The following is a 15,530-nucleotide window of genomic DNA, read 5'->3' as shown; positions in this document are numbered from 1 at the left end:
ATGCACACTCGAGATCGTCGCTGCCTGCAGGCAATCCTCGTTCTTCCTTCCTCAGGAGGTGATCAATATTCGATGATCCGAGGCAACGCGCTGGTGGACTACCCCGGGAGCGTACAATCACCTCTGTTCCAACTCCTTCCAATGGCTTACAGCCTCTTACACCCGCATCTTGCAGACCTAGACCCCCACTGTCACTCAGGCTAGCTCAGGCTCGTAGACTTACTTATGATCCGTGACCTGGACCCAGACCTCCAGGGATGCACAAACCCCGCTCGGAGTCGTGTCACAACTGTGGCTCATCGAGATATCTCCGTCGCCCCTGTCGCATACTTACTTGAATCCGAAGTGTCACCCGCCGGGTACTGAACACGTTCTCAAGGCTGTGCACTTCATATGTATGCGGCGGCGAGAGAACACACGCGGGAGTCGTATGGCATGTGCGCTGACTCGGACAAGCGTGTGTGTGCTTGGCCACGGTCGTCTCAGCCCACTTGTCTGCGGCCCCGCGTCGCGTGTAGGTGTGTACTTACTGTAATGTTCTAACGCCGACGCGCAAAAGGAGTCGAGGACGTTCTCGAAGGCATGTTGGCGTTGTCGAAGCTCAGCAGACGAGCCCCGTATAGTCGGCTGCACATGCTTTGATATCTCCGCAAGAACAATCCTCAGAACAATCCGCAGAATCCGGTCCCGTTTTAACGCGATGGGGTCACCGGGTGAGTAAGTGTAGGTAAGTGAGTAAACGAATCTATTACTCTAACAGACCCAGAGTACTTGGGTACCCACCATCAGCCACGCTGCACGACTACACGATACGCGAAGGGAAATCTGGGGAAATGGCCACTCGTGCTCGTTGCGTGCTCGCGCAGAACGTGGAGCTCTCGTGTAGACGGTGTGACTCCCAAGTAATGCCAGGATGCACCAAGGAAACATATTGAACGCTCAGGCCAAGTACTGATCGCAACTCACAGATCCCCGTACTCACTACTTAACACTCCGCACTGATTGATGCGCAAACAAAGCTCAAATCAGCCCCTGCTCTCCGCTTTACGTACTGACCAGCGCTTCAGTACACTGCATATATATGTTTTCTTCTCCACGCGTCGTGTTGCTCAATTGCAACCAATTCGCGTCGCTACATCAGAAGCACCTCCGTTTTACGGCATGCGCATAATGAAATTCAGAACTTGTGAAAATGAAGATGAAGATGAAGTGAACAGATGGTATCATGCTACCAAGCTCAATATCACATATCCGACGTGCACTCCAAGGGCTGGGAGCAACATTTCTTGCTTTTGCTTGACTGGCTCGGAAGGTTGATGGGGTTTCCACAGACATATCATGTGGATCGATCTAAACCCCTGGGCAGAGTGACACTGGTGTGCATAAACTGAGGGTGCGTCGCAAAAACATGCACAGCTAACGCAGCTCCGACATGGCAACCGGAAATCATCGACCTTCGAAGAGTCCTTGAGCCCGAGACGGACGGACGAAGTATCTCCCACGAACATTCAATGAAATCTCCCTGGTGATAATTTTATAGAATGGAAATCCGGTATCGCTCGGAGCGCAACGTCGAGGTGTCACTCGATTCACCTTCGATAGCCGACGTCGGGCGGCGACGAGGCAGACTGTCAATTAGCTGTCAATGTCAATGTTAGCGTCAAGGTTTGTTAACCTGGGCTCGCAAGAATTCTTCAAATTCATTGTGCCCCTGCCTCTGGGACGTGACGCGCGACGTCGGGGCGGACCTGGGCAGACACAGAGCCCGTATGTAAGTAACTCTGACTCCAAGATGTCATTGGGGGAAAGACAGTCACAGGTAGGATCTATAGGTCGAATATGTTCTTTTTAGTGTCCCTTGAACGTGTTACTATAACACTCAATTAATGATACCCCTGCGCACTTTCAACGCCACTTCAAATTTAACCTCATATCGACTTATGTACATATATTGGTGCTCAGCTGAGCCTGAGGTACTAGAATGTTACAATGTTCATGACAGATGGTGCGCAGTGACGATACAACTTTGCACCACTGCGCCTTAATTAACCTCCACAGTACTAGTGGCATTCAAGTGGCATATCGCTGATCGTAACAGTGCCCAGAGAGATCTGATGGTGCACCGTAAGGCGCCAAATTGCTAATCCGGAAATATGAGGGGGAGAAAAGGCAGTGCCTCAGAGCACCCACTGTGATCCTCGACGGCAAGATTACTGATTTCGACTGCGTATAGAACTATTCAGGAACCCGAAATACGTTCAAAGACTCGTCGTCGGATCTACTCCGACTCACCGACTCCAGAACAGCAACCCAGGACTCCGAGTCAGAGGACCAAAAGGCGGACGAAGCGGGGTGTACAGATTCAGGCATTAAGTTATACGACTATGTATGCAGACATGGTTCAAGTTCAGAAGTTCCTGGTGAGATGAGGACGAGCAGCTAACTGACTGACGAAACCGTCGAAAACGGCCTGACGAATGGATAAATGGATGGATGGACGGACGGATGGGTGGACGGACGGATGGAGCGGACGTAGCCAGAGGAATACATGTATGCGTGCGGAGAGCGAGACTTGCTTGCAAAGAAAAATTCTGCCGTGATGCAAGAATGGACGAGAACAAGTCATAAGTAAATCGTGATGTATGGGTTGAGTTGGGCCCCGTGTGCCCCGTGTGAGGAGGCGGATGCGACGATATGGAGAAGAACAGCAAAAAAAGGGAACCAAAAAGACGGTGATAGCAGGTGATGACTTCGGTAAACATACACACAAAAACGCAACCCACTAAAATCATGCAATAGTAGGCACCTTCCGAGGCGGCAACGGCGGTCTATTATCAGGGCGCGGAGGGAGAGACGCACTCGCAGGCGGCGACACCGGTCTTGCAGCAGCACTGGCAGCGCCATTAATACCACCGTCCACCGACGGCGCCTCTCCGCTTCCAACAGACGCCGGCGACGTGGGCGACGCCGCCCCCTCCCTGGAATGACGCGCCCCCTCGTCCTTCGACGCGATGGACTTGAGCGCGTCCGACGCAGACGCGGGCTGCTGCGTGAGAATGGCCGGCGTACTCGCGGGCGTCGCCGTGCGCGTCACGGTCGAGGACACCGAGCGCGGCGGTAATGGCGGCGGCACGCGCGGGGATGATGCTGTAGCTGCCGGTGCCGGCGGCGACAGTATAGGCGCAGACGCAGGTGCATGCGCCACAAACTCGGGCGACGGCGACGGCGACAGCGTGAGCGGCGCAACGTCCTTGTTGCGTTCGCCTGCGTCGGGCCTGGGCGTCGTGTCCTGCTGTGCATTGCCGTTGCCAGTGCTGCTGCTACCGCCCGCCCCCGTCGCGCCCATCGTCGGGCTCTTCCACAGCCTATACACGCTCTGTATCGCAGGGGATGCCGTCGTCGTCGTCGCTGCTGCCACCTTCGCCTTCTCCTCTGGCGCCGGCGACGCAGGCGCAACGTTGCCCAACGACATCACCTCGCCGCGGTGCTTGGCGTGGATACCAGGGATCATCATGCCCTTGGCCTGCGTCGGCTGCTGCGTGAAGATCGGCGGCGGGCGGTGCGCCTCTGCAGCGCCCTCCACGTCCCGGTCCCGGTCCTGGAACGACTCGTTGGCAGAGCGCGAGAGCGGCGTCGCGCTCGCGATAGTGCGCGCCGAACCGCTACTGCTTTCGCCGCCCGAAGCCAAAGTTGAAGAACCAGCATGGGAACCCGTCGAGCGCGTGCTCGACGTGCTGACGGTACGAGCCTTGCCATTATTTGAAGAAGGGGTCGGTATTGAGTCGCCATTTGTCTGGCCCTGATGCTGGTGCTGATACTCCGCATTACGATCAGCCACCGCCGCCTTAATCTCAGCAAAGCTCGGGAACGACCGCCGGCTGTCACCCGTCCGTGGCACCGGCGCGTCGCCCGCCGACTCGCCACCACCGTCCGACGTGTCCTCGACCGTCGTGGTTGGCGTATCCTTGTTCTTCAGCCCGCCCCAGTTCACATTCACACCCCACTTGCGCATCGCCTCCTTGGCCGAATTGCTCAGCGCCTGCTTATCGCCCGCTTTCGACTTGAGCGCGTTGAGGAAGGACGACGTGGTCGGTCCAATGGACGAGGAATTCCGATTGCTGTTGCTGCGAGCAGACGCAGACGCAGACGACGGCCCAGGACCGCTAGAGTCGGACAGATAGCTCGCCGACTCGTCTCCGCCGACCGAAGACGAAATCGAGTGCGCTCTCGACGATCTCGAGTGGGCGCCGACGGAATGCACGGAGGGGGACCGGGGTGGCGGTGGAGGGGACATGGGCTCGTCTTCCACGTCATGTGTGTCCGGCTCGTTCACCTGGACTTCTTGGGTGACGTCCTCATCAGAGGCCATCTTTGGCGTAGTATTTCTTCCCCGTTCATCTCCCTCGGAATCCTCCTCCGTCGTCGATAGAATCGTATCTTCAGTGTTCTCCTTCCCAAACCAGGACCGTCGTCGAGCCGAAGCAGTTGCAGGCGCGGCTTCACCGACGGTGGCAGAACGAGCAATTGTCTCATTCTCCACAGGAATACCATCTGTCCCCATCTCTTCCGCAGAATGCGAGTGCTTGAGCTCAGTTGGTTTTGATGGGTCCTCAGCATTATTTTTGGACTGTTGGTCTTCATCCCCAGCGTAGTCCGCAGGATTAATATTAACCTTGGTTCTGCGTGCGTCCGACCATATACCACCGCGGTGCATGAACTGCGAGCTATCAAAGAACGAAATATCGTCCATATTGGGCATAACAATCGACTCCTGAATCTACACCCAAACGTCAGAACAAGCGTCGCATCCTCCACGCGCACGCAAGAAGAAGGAAAAAAACGCACAACTTCAATGAGCCGCGCCTCGATCTGATTGAGAATCATGCTCCACGTGATCTGGCGGTCGCTCACGATGGGCTCGACGTTGAGCACCATCCGCGGCGTCTGCGTGAACGCGTACCAGATCCGGCTGCTCGGCGGGCGCTTCACCTTGACGAGCAGGTTCCCCTCGAGCTCGCGCAGGACGACGGCGAGCACGAGCTTGACCGTGTACGACTTGAACCGCGACCCGAGGTTGATGATCGCCGTCGCCTGCACCGTCGCGCGGATCTCGCCCTTGTACGCGACGTGCACCTCGAGCGCCGCGTCGCCCTCCTTGGTGAGCTCCTTGAGCATCGGCTTGCTCAGCAGCGGCGCGTGGTTCCCGACAGAGAACTCGGTGACGACGATGTCCGAGAGAAACGAGGGCCGCTTGACCTTGGCGAGCTTGCGCATGAGCCGCCCGATGATGTACGACTCGAGCAGCTGCGTCCTGTAGAAACTGTAGAATATCCGGCCGAGCAGCGCATTGAGCCACCGCATCGGAATCACGTCCGGCTGCTCGTCGATCGTCGCCACCAGCGTGTCCATCTCCGCCGGGCGGAACACGCCGTGCAGCGGGCGCAGCGTCGGCGTGTTCGCGGGCGCCGACGACGCGTGCACGAGCGCGAGGTACCAGTCCTCCATCTCGCAACACGACCGCACGAAGATGAACCACGGCGTCTGCGCGCCGAGCGCCTCCGCGCGCGCTGCTTCCTGCGCGCGCTCCTCCTCCGCGACCTTGCCCGCCTTCTTCGTCCCCGCGCCCGCTGCGTCCTCGGCCTTCTGCTCTGCACTGCGCTCGTCCAAGGGCAGCGCCATCTCCCGCGTCACACTCGGCATCGCCGCCACACTGGCACCCTCCTCTCTGTCCTTATCCTTATCCCTCCCCTCACCCTCCCTCACCCTCGGCCTCAACACAATCGCACTCCTCTTCGTAAACAGCTCCCCGTCCCCCAGCCCACCGGGGAACACCCCCACATCATGGCTCCCCAGCTCGATCGCCGCCCCGCACTCCGTCATGCTCTCGTCCTCGTAGAGATACAGCACAGTGCGCTTGAGCACGACATACCACGCGTCGCGCGGGCGCGAGCGCTTCGGGTCCTTGGAGCGCGCGTCGAGGAACGAGCGCACCATCGCGACGTACGAGCCGTCCAGGGGCAGCTCCTCGAACGTGCGGCGCACCGTCAGCCAGCCGCGCCGCGGCTTCGGGAGGTCGTTCACCTCGCCGGCGGCAGACGCAGACGCAGACGCAGACGCAGAGGCGGTGGGGGAACCGTTGGCGTTGGCGTTGGCGTTGGCGGTGTCCGCAGCAGAGGACGCGGCGTCCTCGCTGCTCTCGGTGTTACTCCCGTCCGCGCTCAACGCTGCGGCGTCCTTCTCCATATCATCCTGCTCTTGCTGCTGCTGGTTCTCCCGCGCGAGCCTGGCCTTGAGCGGTTTGTCGGGATTGGTATCGCCGACGGGGACAGAGGTGTAGACGGTGTAGAATATGCATGCGAAGATGAGGAGGGGAACAAAGGTGAGTCCTCCGAGGACGTAGGCGTAGACTATCGCCCTGAGCGACATGGCTACCCGCAAGTAAGCAAGGGCTCGACAGAGGAGACGATGCTGGCCAGGTGCGGTGAGATGTGGAAAGGGAAAGGTCGACGTGGAGGCTCAAAGGCGTTCCTAAGGCTCATAGACGTTGTTCACTCTTACGTCGGGGTAGGTACCACTTTCCCACACTCCACATATCACCACACCGCACGAACGTGGCCAACAACACCGCCAGAGCTCGACAAATCCATCATAGATTGGGTAACGAAACATGCAAATGCGTAGCTGGCTAGGTATACATGCAGATATCAATAAAATGACCACTATCATAACTATAAATCACGTCTATAAATCTCATGCTGAAAATACACTTCTGCGCTCTGCAGATTTTGACCGGCCGGCTCTGGGCCGTCGACGGCAAGCCATGCTTTTCGAATACATCCCCCTCCGCGTCTGCTCCTCCAGCGCATGCAGCACCGCGACCCAGTGCCCGCCCACATACTCCCACCGCTGCACAGGCAGCAAACAGGGCCCAGACCGGGACGAAGCCAAAGGCACAGCAAGCGGCGGAAAGACGTCATTGAACGCAACATGTGTCGGCACTGTCAGCCGGCTGCCAAATGACGCATCCTGAACGGGCACCCAGCACGACGTCTCGCGCTCCTGCGGCGGCGAGGGCGTCACGACGATAGCCGGAGTCGAGGGACCCGCACTGTGGACGGTGAACGGCTGCGTCTGCGCGACGAACAAGCAGAAGGCAGAAGGCAGATATTCTTAGCACCCCCTCCATTCAATACTTGAACGCCACACTTACCGTGAGTGAGGATCTCCGCCTCTTCCGTCTGGGGGGCACGTCGACTGGGGGCAGAGGCTCGTCCCCGCTGACCTCACTCGTCAACGCATCGTCCTGCGAAGCAACTTAGCTCGGCGCCCATAAAGACGGAGATGAAGAACGCACATCCTTCTCTTCCCCCTCTTCTGATGGTGGCTCAACCTCAAGCTCCGAGAGCACGCGCGCAACGTTCTCAAAGTCCTCCTGCACGGAGTTCCAGAGCCCACTGTACACCGGGGAAATGGTGCGGCAGCACGCGGAGGTCATGTATGACCACGAGAAGTCAGGGGGGCATATGAGCGCCTTGAGCGCGTTGACGTCGACCGTCTGCGAGACGGGGGTGAGATTTCATAGGTGAATGAAACCTTGCTGTGAACACACCAGGTCGCCATCTTCCGAAAGACTGAGTGCAGAATCGAGCCGTAGTTCTAGCCAGCGGTCGCGCCGACGAGATACCCTAAGACTCGCCAGCATCGAGATCGTCCGTTAGCCAGCCTGGAGTGCGCCTAGTATGTTTTGTCGGTCGTCGTAGGAGTGGTGCAGATGGAAAGAGAAAAGGGTCCCACGTTGGCTATGTTTGCGGGGCCAGGGCTCACATGGAAAAGAGGAAAGACGGGGTTAGACAAGTGAAGTGACACGGGAACATTCTTGCCGGTCATGCTGAGGGGACAGAGCCTAGTTCTGGAAGGATCTTCCTCTCGGCTATTTCACTACCCGAGCCGACGGACTCCCGTGTTATTTAACTCGACGACTGTGATTGGCCGAGATTCAGAGCCAATGGGACTGGCAGAAAAGGCCGGGAAAATCAACGTTAACGTTCGAAGTAAAGAGACCTTTCTCTTTTGTTTTTCTATGGCTACACAGTTGCCAGATCCAACCTTTACGTTCAACAGAAGCCGTCAAATTCAATGGATCCCTGACTCACTTTTTGCCTCGAAATGTAGACTCTGTGATACTACACATGACTTGATTCACAGCGGAGTCTGGGAAACCCCCTGCAACGCAGAGTGCTCCATATTGGAGTCGCATATGCATCGCGCAGGACAACGGGGTTTGATTTAACTAGTCGACTTTAGGGAGGATTGATCGGGAGTCGAGAATGGCATGTTTTGGCAGGGAAGCAACGGGGGCAGCCTCTTCAAGATAAATGGATCCACCAAAGACATTATGCAATTGTCTGCAAGAATGTTGCAACATTCCGAAACAAATGATTCTGTGTCAAAGTCGAACCCCGCACTAGTAGCGTGTTCTGGTGGAAAGTGAGACAGGAACACGATCTATTTGTTCCTCCATCGTCGTTGATTCGATGGTTGTAAGGGCCTGTCCGTGCGAGGCCAATTTAATCCTGGCGGGTCGTTCGTCAATCTAGACCACGCTCGGACCTCGGGGCTTAATTGTAGACAAGGGCAGTGAAATAACGTTGCCCGCAACAGCTGGATGGTTCTCACATCGATGCTAAGTAAAGCTGGCTGAGCGTGTTTTGGTCCATATGTCGACTGTGCCGATGACAACGAGCACGAGCCTCAGAAAGCTTGAGAGGTTCCGCCGGCGGAGTGTATTGTTCAGCTGGTCTGTATTTTAGGTTTGAGAGTGGATTGTCCTCGGAGTAGTGTCATGTTGTATGTCATTGAGTGTGTTGTCTTCTCGGAAGAGACCGAAGGGAGAAGTCGCGGAGATGGAAAGTGAGCAAGAAAGGGACATGAGGCACTTTTATCGCACCGCCACCCGATCAGGGTGTCGAGGTCGCCGTCGCCCGTTACTGCCGCATTCCTCGTGCCATTTCTGGTGCCCTGTTTTCTCAAAATGAGCTCTCGACCAACTCTCGACTTCCTGAAAACTTTTCCCTTGTTTCTCTCTCTGAGATTCTCTGGGATCAGAGACGTAATTCCGACGACAGCCAGCGCGATCGAGCACCTCGGGCAAGCGAAGAAGCTAGTTGCATCCGGAGTTACTTATCCTTCTTCTTAGACTCTCTATAGACGGATCCCCTGTCTTGGGTATATGTGATGCACACAGCTCTATTACCTGCCACTCCAATTCCCCTCCGTCTCTCCCCAAGAATCACCATGCCCGTCATCGTTCCACCCTCCGCGGACTACACCACAGCCCGAGATTTGCGTCGCGGAAAAACACTCGACAAATCTCCTCCCCAGGCCGTTGCAAAGCTCGTCGCCAGGCAGCAGCGTGCTAAACAGGCAGACGCAACCCCAGCCTGGCCACTCGAGTTCCCCAAGAAACGCGAGACATTCTTCCCCATCCTCCGCTTCGTCGAGCACTGCAACCTCATCTCGTGTTTGCTCCGCCATCTCGACTTTCCCGACTGGACCAGGCTATATAGCATCACCAAGTCGTTCCGCGCCGCGTTTGACAGCGACGATGCGCGTGAGGCCGTCCTCGAGCGATACCTCGAGACCGTTGGATATTGTCGCTGGCTGTTCGAGTGGGCGGAGCCCATCGTCATTTCGCTCAAGGTGCGTCTCATCTCCGCCCTATCCTCGCCCAGCTCCTCCATCTGACGTATTATCTTCTCCAACGCTCCACGTGCACTACCCCTATGACTCTATGATCATGCAGGACCTGCACCATTACATGCGCGGCGTCGCGATGCCCACGCACCTCTACAGCCGGCACGCGTACGCGTACATGCACAAGGAAGACACATCGCTGACGCGCGACGATCTCCGCGCCTTGGCAGTCGACGCGCGCGCGTACACGCGCCTCGTGCTCCGCATACGCGCCCAGTGCGAGGCGAGCATGCGCCAACAGGCGCGCATCGAGCGGAGCGGCAGCAGTAGCACAGACAGCAGCAACAGTGTCAGCGGCAGCCCCTCGCGGACGACCAGCCGCGCCGCGTCGCCGTCTCCAGTCTCGCGTCGCCACCGGGGCAGCGACGCGCAGACGCGCAGCTCGAACTCGTCGCGCGCGCTCGGCTCCGGTTCCGGTTCTGGTTCTGGGTCGCTCGCCGATGGCTCGTTTCACAGCCCGCTGTACCGTGTGCGCCGCGCGCCGCTGCTCCGCGTGTTCGTGCCGTCTCCCGAGGGCGTGTGGCTCTCGGACAAGAGCGTCGAGGCGTGCGAGGCGGAGCTGCACCGGGCCGGCGTGGCGAAGCTGCTCAGAGCGGGCGATGTCGTTTGGGACGCCGCGGTGGGCGACGAGGGCAACGTCGGCCGGCTCGTGTGGGACGGGAGTTACCTCGTAGTCAGTCTGAGTTCCAGCGCGTCAACCCGAGAGTCACTTGCTAACTGTTATTGCGTGTGCAGGATCTGGACTACAAGTTCTCCCGCATGGGCGAGCTCTCGCCGTACTTCCACAGTCTCGCCTTCTCGCCCTCGTACTTCCACCGCGTCATCCGCCAGGGCCCGTCGACGGGCACCGGCGGCGGAAATCCGATCGTGTACGTCGACGTGAGCCCCTGGGGCCCCGAGATTTCCACGAACATGCAGCTCTTCCAGGACCGCGTGCAGACCGAGATGTAAGTCAGGCCGCCTGCATCGAGGCACGCTTCACATGTATTGACTGACGAGGAACCTTGTTATGCATGCAGGCCCGACGGCACACTGCACAGCCTCGTGCGCTGGGTGCACCGCTCGCGGTTCACGATTCTGCCCCCGCGGGGCGGCGCCGCTTCTTCGGGCAAGAACGCGCGCGAGTACCGCGTGCCGATCCCGGGCGTGGAGGGCTTCGTGATCGACCCGTCGTGGTACGGCTCTGTCGTGCTCGAGGCGGAGGGCACGAACGAGGGTCTCGCTGATCTTCAGGGCCGCGCGTTTCCGTCTGAGAAGGCGAGGACGGGCAGGAGGGTGTGGAGGGTTGTGAGGGAGAGGAGGTGCATGTTTTTTTGGCGTTGCCTTTGTTTTCGTGCTGATGGGTGAGTTTTTGTTGTGCAGTGTCCCTGGTGAAATGTGGCTCCGCGCGGTCACGGACCAGGAAAGGGTGATGTGAACGGGGTTCCGAAACCCAGGAAAACACGACGTGGACGCCTCTTTGCTTGCGCGCTAACATGGCTTTGCGCTTGCTTTTTTATTATTCTCTTGCTAGATTCAGACTGCAATATGTTATTGAGCCTCATTGCTTGTGCACTGCGTAATATCCTGCGCATCGTGCGCAACCTCGCTAAACTTCTCCTTTCTTTCCTGCTAGACTTCTCGGCTGTACTTTACCTTGCTAGCCGTTACCCGCTGTTGTTCATTAATACCTGACACTCGAGCTCTTGTTTTATGTTTCTGCTAGACTCTCCCGATCGTATGTATTTACTAGGTCTGTTGGTCATTATCACATCTTACGCTCGCTATAGCTAGTTCAGCGCCCTTGTAGATGCTGCCGAGTTTGTAATATTGTTCTTCTCCTTTATAAGCGTTCTCGAAACTATGTATGTATGTATACGTACATGTGCAAGTCCTCTGTACGCGTAATGACTATTACTAGGTTTCGAGTAGTGTTGTGCGCCAGTTCTGTGCGATGCGCTTCAGCAATACGTCGTCGATGATCGTCCTCGGGTTGATCGCTCTGCCGGATCAAAAATTAGGTAGGGGCCGAGCTCGGTGACGCTGGACAGTACACGTTGGCAGCCAGGGCGACGGGTAATTTATGCCACTGCGTCACGATGATCGTGGCGGCTCGTGGTAGCTCCCGTGGCCGTAAAGTCGTGCGGTGGACGATCAAAGCCAGCCAATAGAGCAGCCACCGGGTCCGCTGAGCTTACATGTAGTATGACAGGTCATGTCGAGCTACTACCGGAGCGATCATCAAAAGATGCGGTGCCGATGATGTCTCGAGAAATATGGATGAACGATCTGTAGACATGTCTGGATCGAGTCTTACCACGGGCCGGGAACAAGACGAGTTTGACGGGAGAGCACTATACTATGATCAGAAGTTCGGACCGACCGCGCTACGTGTTCGTGATCTATTCACTGTATGTATCGACAATTCGTAGCTTATAGAGTGCTTATAGCCATAGCATGTGCTCGTTGCCATGCTATGCGCTCGAAGGTTGATAGAGGTTGATGTGGCGAATTAAACTGAGGAAATAGAAATCGGTGTACTTGGTCGCGTCGATTTTACTGATGAGCCCAGCGCAGTGGGATCGCACCCTCGAGGTTCAAGATGGTTACTTACCGTCACTACTGACATCTCCATCTATCCGGCTCGTCCTGTTGCCGTATGGTCTGGTGGTACAGTAGGGCGCACAGAGCCGACACAAGCCAAGTACTAGTAAGCCCGGTAACCCGCCTTCATGTCAGTGCGACGAGACGAGTCGCAGTTGCATGTCGATCGTTTTACAGCAGCGCTCTTTTTAAGTTGTGTAAAGCGGCTGCACAAAGGAGACTAATGTCAACCTATGTCGACGTGGCCGATGATCTGTATGCATCGCTGGATCTTGGAAGCAATCGGATTGAGCTCACCCGGCTAGCCTACCCCAGCGAGATCGGAGCATGCGACAGCGCACACCAGCGGTGGCATATAGTCAAGTTCAGTGGAGTAGTTCGCACTCATCGGTCCGAGCCCAGCTCCCGGCCATGGAACGCGATTGAACGGCCATGGAACGTATTCATCGAGTTACTGAATGCTGGAGTCTGTCTCGTTGGCCGATGGACACGGTCGAACCAAACAGAGGGACGACATCCGATGGCGGGGTTCAACTTTTGCGGAGTAGACTAGTGAGGCCTATTCGTCTCGATGGCTTTCATGTATTCTTCATTAATAAAGGAAATCCTGTGTGAGTCAGGTGTGAGCTGGAATGAATATGGATACAGATCATCGGTCCGAGACGTTGTTCTCGTGACTCCAGCATGAAATACTCCGAGTCACGATAAAACTGAAGACATTAAAATCAGAACATCGTTTCATCCGATTAGAGGCGTCGAGCAAAAAAAAAAAACAAGGCACAGCCGCGCAAGTGGCAAAAAGTGACACGATGTCATAGCTCTCTGACCCACCCGATGATTTACGTACGTATGTCAGGATATGCAGATCTGTGCAGATCAGGGGTAACTGTTTTGATCATAGAGGCCGGTGGCAAAGGATGACATGCATTCAGTTGATCAAGATACTGGTGGATCGAAAGAAAGACTCCCAGCGGCTCACTGCCTGGACGGTGGACACATACGGTTTTGAATGAAACGCGCAGATGGTGTGGCACCATGGAGAAGCAAGATATCTTCCTCCTTCGATGCCGACTTTGAGATTCAATCTCAGCGCTGCTACTATTGTGTTGATGAGTATGTACAACGGTTATCAGATGTTCCGGTCCACAAACTGCTATCAAAACCCAATGATTACGCAGGTCCATAAACACGCGTCATGCATTACCGTGTGCTGTAGACTGTATGGAGCCCGGGGCAGCGCGCACTATCAAACCCTCAGAGAAGGAAGGTGGGAAGGACGAAGCACGCATCGCACCATCATGTGCGAACGAACGCGCAACCAGACTGCCTCAGAAGGGCAAACCTCGAACGAGGACTTTGAACTCTGAACATACACGTAAAACCAGTGCAGCACATTAACTTGGGCCTGCGAAGATGATGGCGAACCCTACTGAGCATCGCGCCCATCTCATAGCGCGGGTGCCCACAGCACTGTCACGATATATATGATATATACCTTAGCTGAAGGCGACCTTGTATTAGTATTGCCCACTAGCAACAAGTCATATCCAAAGAAGTACAAACCTCAAACACGGCGTGTCGCCTGAGCGGCCCAAATTGGGTCTTGCTTTGATAAGGACAGTAGTAAAGGGCTTTCACAGAATGGCTGATTACTACCCATATATCCGGTAAGCACTGGCCTAGCCTAGCTATGACCGAGCTACCGGCGCGAAGCTAGAGCCACTGAGCCAAAATCCAGGAAGAGCGCCTCGATCTCGGTCGGTATGAAATAGAACTCAGCGGCCAACGGGGAGCAACAGGAGGGAACAAAACAAGAGGCGAGAATCACGCTCCCGCCGACAGAAAGTTTCGTTTTAGCATTCGCTTTGTGAGTCATCGGAGTTGCCATTAGAATGCCGTACAGAACAAGCAACCGCAGGCACTGACAGGTAGCAGCGCCGCGGTTATTACAGCACTGTCATGATAGTGATAGTTTCATGCTCAAGTTCCTAGCATACGGGCGCATCGCAATCAGTGCGTGCCAGGCTTCCAGTGGATCCGAGATGAGCTTTGCTTGCTTGCTCGCGAATTATATTTGGTCTCGCCGCGAAGTACGGGAAGAGCGCTCGGAGTTGCATGGGATTGATGATGCGTTACGGTATGGGGAAGAACGGGGAATGATGATGGGAAGTGGAGCCCTACCATGTATACTTGGTACTTATGGTGTTCCGTTCAGCGGACGAACGGTCACTGCGAATCGCGAAGCGGCCATTGATTCGGCCTGAAGCTTGAAGAAAGAGGGACAAGTTGGCTTCGCCGCGGCGGTGCGGCGTTATGTGGGCCCAGGTATTTGGCAAGACGCTCAGTTCCTTGGGCATCACTCGCATAAAAGCAGGCTACACGGCTACGCCGCTACGAAGATGTTATCATACGCATGATGTGGCAAGAGCATTGCGCACTGCCAAAGATTTTATGAGCCGCGCTGCCATAGTAGTGTGCTTGATGCTGAGAGAAATGGAAGGCGACGCTCCGCCACGAGCACGTCAGAGTTACGCAGCGAGGCCTGCGAGCGTAAAGAGAACGTCATGTTTGCGTAGCGATGACAGAGAACACCACGACAGAGACTTCGAGCAAACGGCTTCGGCGTCATCCTGAGCCACAAGAAGGTTCGAAACCGAAGGCGCCAACGCCCGGCACAAACGTTCTCAGCGCTCCACAGTGTCAAAGGAACAGCTGGTCCAACGTCCAACACGTCCGGAGGAGCATTAATTCGGAAGCGAGCGCCTAGATTGTGGGAGCGATGTCGCCCATAGTCGACAGACTGGGAAAGAAGACAGACACTGTAGCATGGGTTCTGCGCCACTAAGTAGGAAAGCAGCGTCGTGAGATCAGCGTCTGTGTCAGGACGACGACGACAACAAAGTTCCCGAACGCCACTCCTATGACATAGCGACACCCTAGGAAAGGCAATGTTTCATTTGCGGTACTGAGATATCGCTGTTGTTCACGGGAACATCCACAGATGGATGGTTCCCAACAGGCTGTGGAAACATATGATAGATGTACATGGAACATCGGCGGGCGAAAGATGTCGATGAAAGATGAACCTGCATAGCCCAGCAGACGAAAACGAGAACATTAGATGTATTAGGTCTAACTAAGAACAAACGAACCGAGGCGCCACTTCGTCGAAATAGATACTTAGCGGGGCTTGA

General features: G+C 56.0%; 3 protein-coding genes across 3 annotated transcripts; 1 reads left to right on the top strand and 2 right to left on the bottom strand.

Moving 5' to 3' along the window:
- Positions 1 to 2,788: 2,788 nt before the first annotated feature.
- CONPUDRAFT_149142 (uncharacterized protein) lies at positions 2,789 to 6,426 on the bottom strand (the record flags this gene model as incomplete). Its single annotated transcript, XM_007765515.1, has 2 exons — positions 2,789 to 4,777; positions 4,846 to 6,426. 2 exons carry the CDS (start codon positions 6,424 to 6,426, stop codon positions 2,789 to 2,791), a joined length of 3,570 nt encoding a protein of 1,189 aa, XP_007763705.1.
- A 258-nt stretch (positions 6,427 to 6,684) lies between these two features.
- On the bottom strand, positions 6,685 to 7,835 carry CONPUDRAFT_161710 (uncharacterized protein). Its single transcript, XM_007765514.1, has 4 exons — positions 7,610 to 7,835; positions 7,355 to 7,555; positions 7,211 to 7,303; positions 6,685 to 7,131 (listed from the first exon to the last, which is right to left on the bottom strand). Exons 1-4 carry the CDS (start codon positions 7,700 to 7,702, stop codon positions 6,751 to 6,753), a joined length of 768 nt encoding a protein of 255 aa, XP_007763704.1. The 5' UTR covers positions 7,703 to 7,835; the 3' UTR covers positions 6,685 to 6,750.
- Positions 7,836 to 9,922: 2,087 nt separating this feature from the next.
- Positions 9,923 to 11,357, top strand: CONPUDRAFT_116157 (uncharacterized protein). Its single transcript, XM_007765513.1, has 4 exons — positions 9,923 to 10,426; positions 10,489 to 10,700; positions 10,773 to 11,054; positions 11,116 to 11,357. The coding sequence occupies exons 1-4, from the start codon at positions 9,983 to 9,985 to the stop codon at positions 11,168 to 11,170; spliced, it is 993 nt and encodes a 330-aa protein (XP_007763703.1). The 5' UTR covers positions 9,923 to 9,982; the 3' UTR covers positions 11,171 to 11,357.
- Positions 11,358 to 15,530: the final 4,173 nt, after the last annotated feature.

Source organism: Coniophora puteana, assembly GCF_000271625.1.
Source record: "Coniophora puteana RWD-64-598 SS2 unplaced genomic scaffold CONPUscaffold_1, whole genome shotgun sequence".
Lineage (NCBI taxonomy): Eukaryota > Fungi > Basidiomycota > Agaricomycetes > Boletales > Coniophoraceae > Coniophora > Coniophora puteana.
This window is presented reverse-complemented; position numbering and strand designations above follow the sequence as displayed.

What these genes read in the sequence shown, in the direction of transcription:
- CONPUDRAFT_161710 (XM_007765514.1), bottom strand. Translation starts at nt 7,702, where the DNA reads ATGCTGGCGAGTCTTAGGGTATCTCGTCGGCGCGACCGCTGGCTAGAA. An exon ending in AAGAGGGGGAAGAGAAGGAT is followed by an intron (nt 7,304 to 7,354) that starts GTGCGTTCTTCA and finishes GTTGCTTCGCAG; the next exon opens with GACGATGCGTTGACGAGTGA. An exon ending in GGCGGAGATCCTCACTCACG is followed by an intron (nt 7,132 to 7,210) that starts GTAAGTGTGGCG and finishes TTCGTCGCGCAG; the next exon opens with ACGCAGCCGTTCACCGTCCA.
- CONPUDRAFT_116157 (XM_007765513.1), top strand. Translation starts at nt 9,983, where the DNA reads ATGCGCCAACAGGCGCGCATCGAGCGGAGCGGCAGCAGTAGCACAGAC. An exon ending in GACCGCGTGCAGACCGAGAT is followed by an intron (nt 10,701 to 10,772) that starts GTAAGTCAGGCC and finishes TTATGCATGCAG; the next exon opens with GCCCGACGGCACACTGCACA. An exon ending in AGGGTTGTGAGGGAGAGGAG is followed by an intron (nt 11,055 to 11,115) that starts GTGCATGTTTTT and finishes TTTGTTGTGCAG; the next exon opens with TGTCCCTGGTGAAATGTGGC.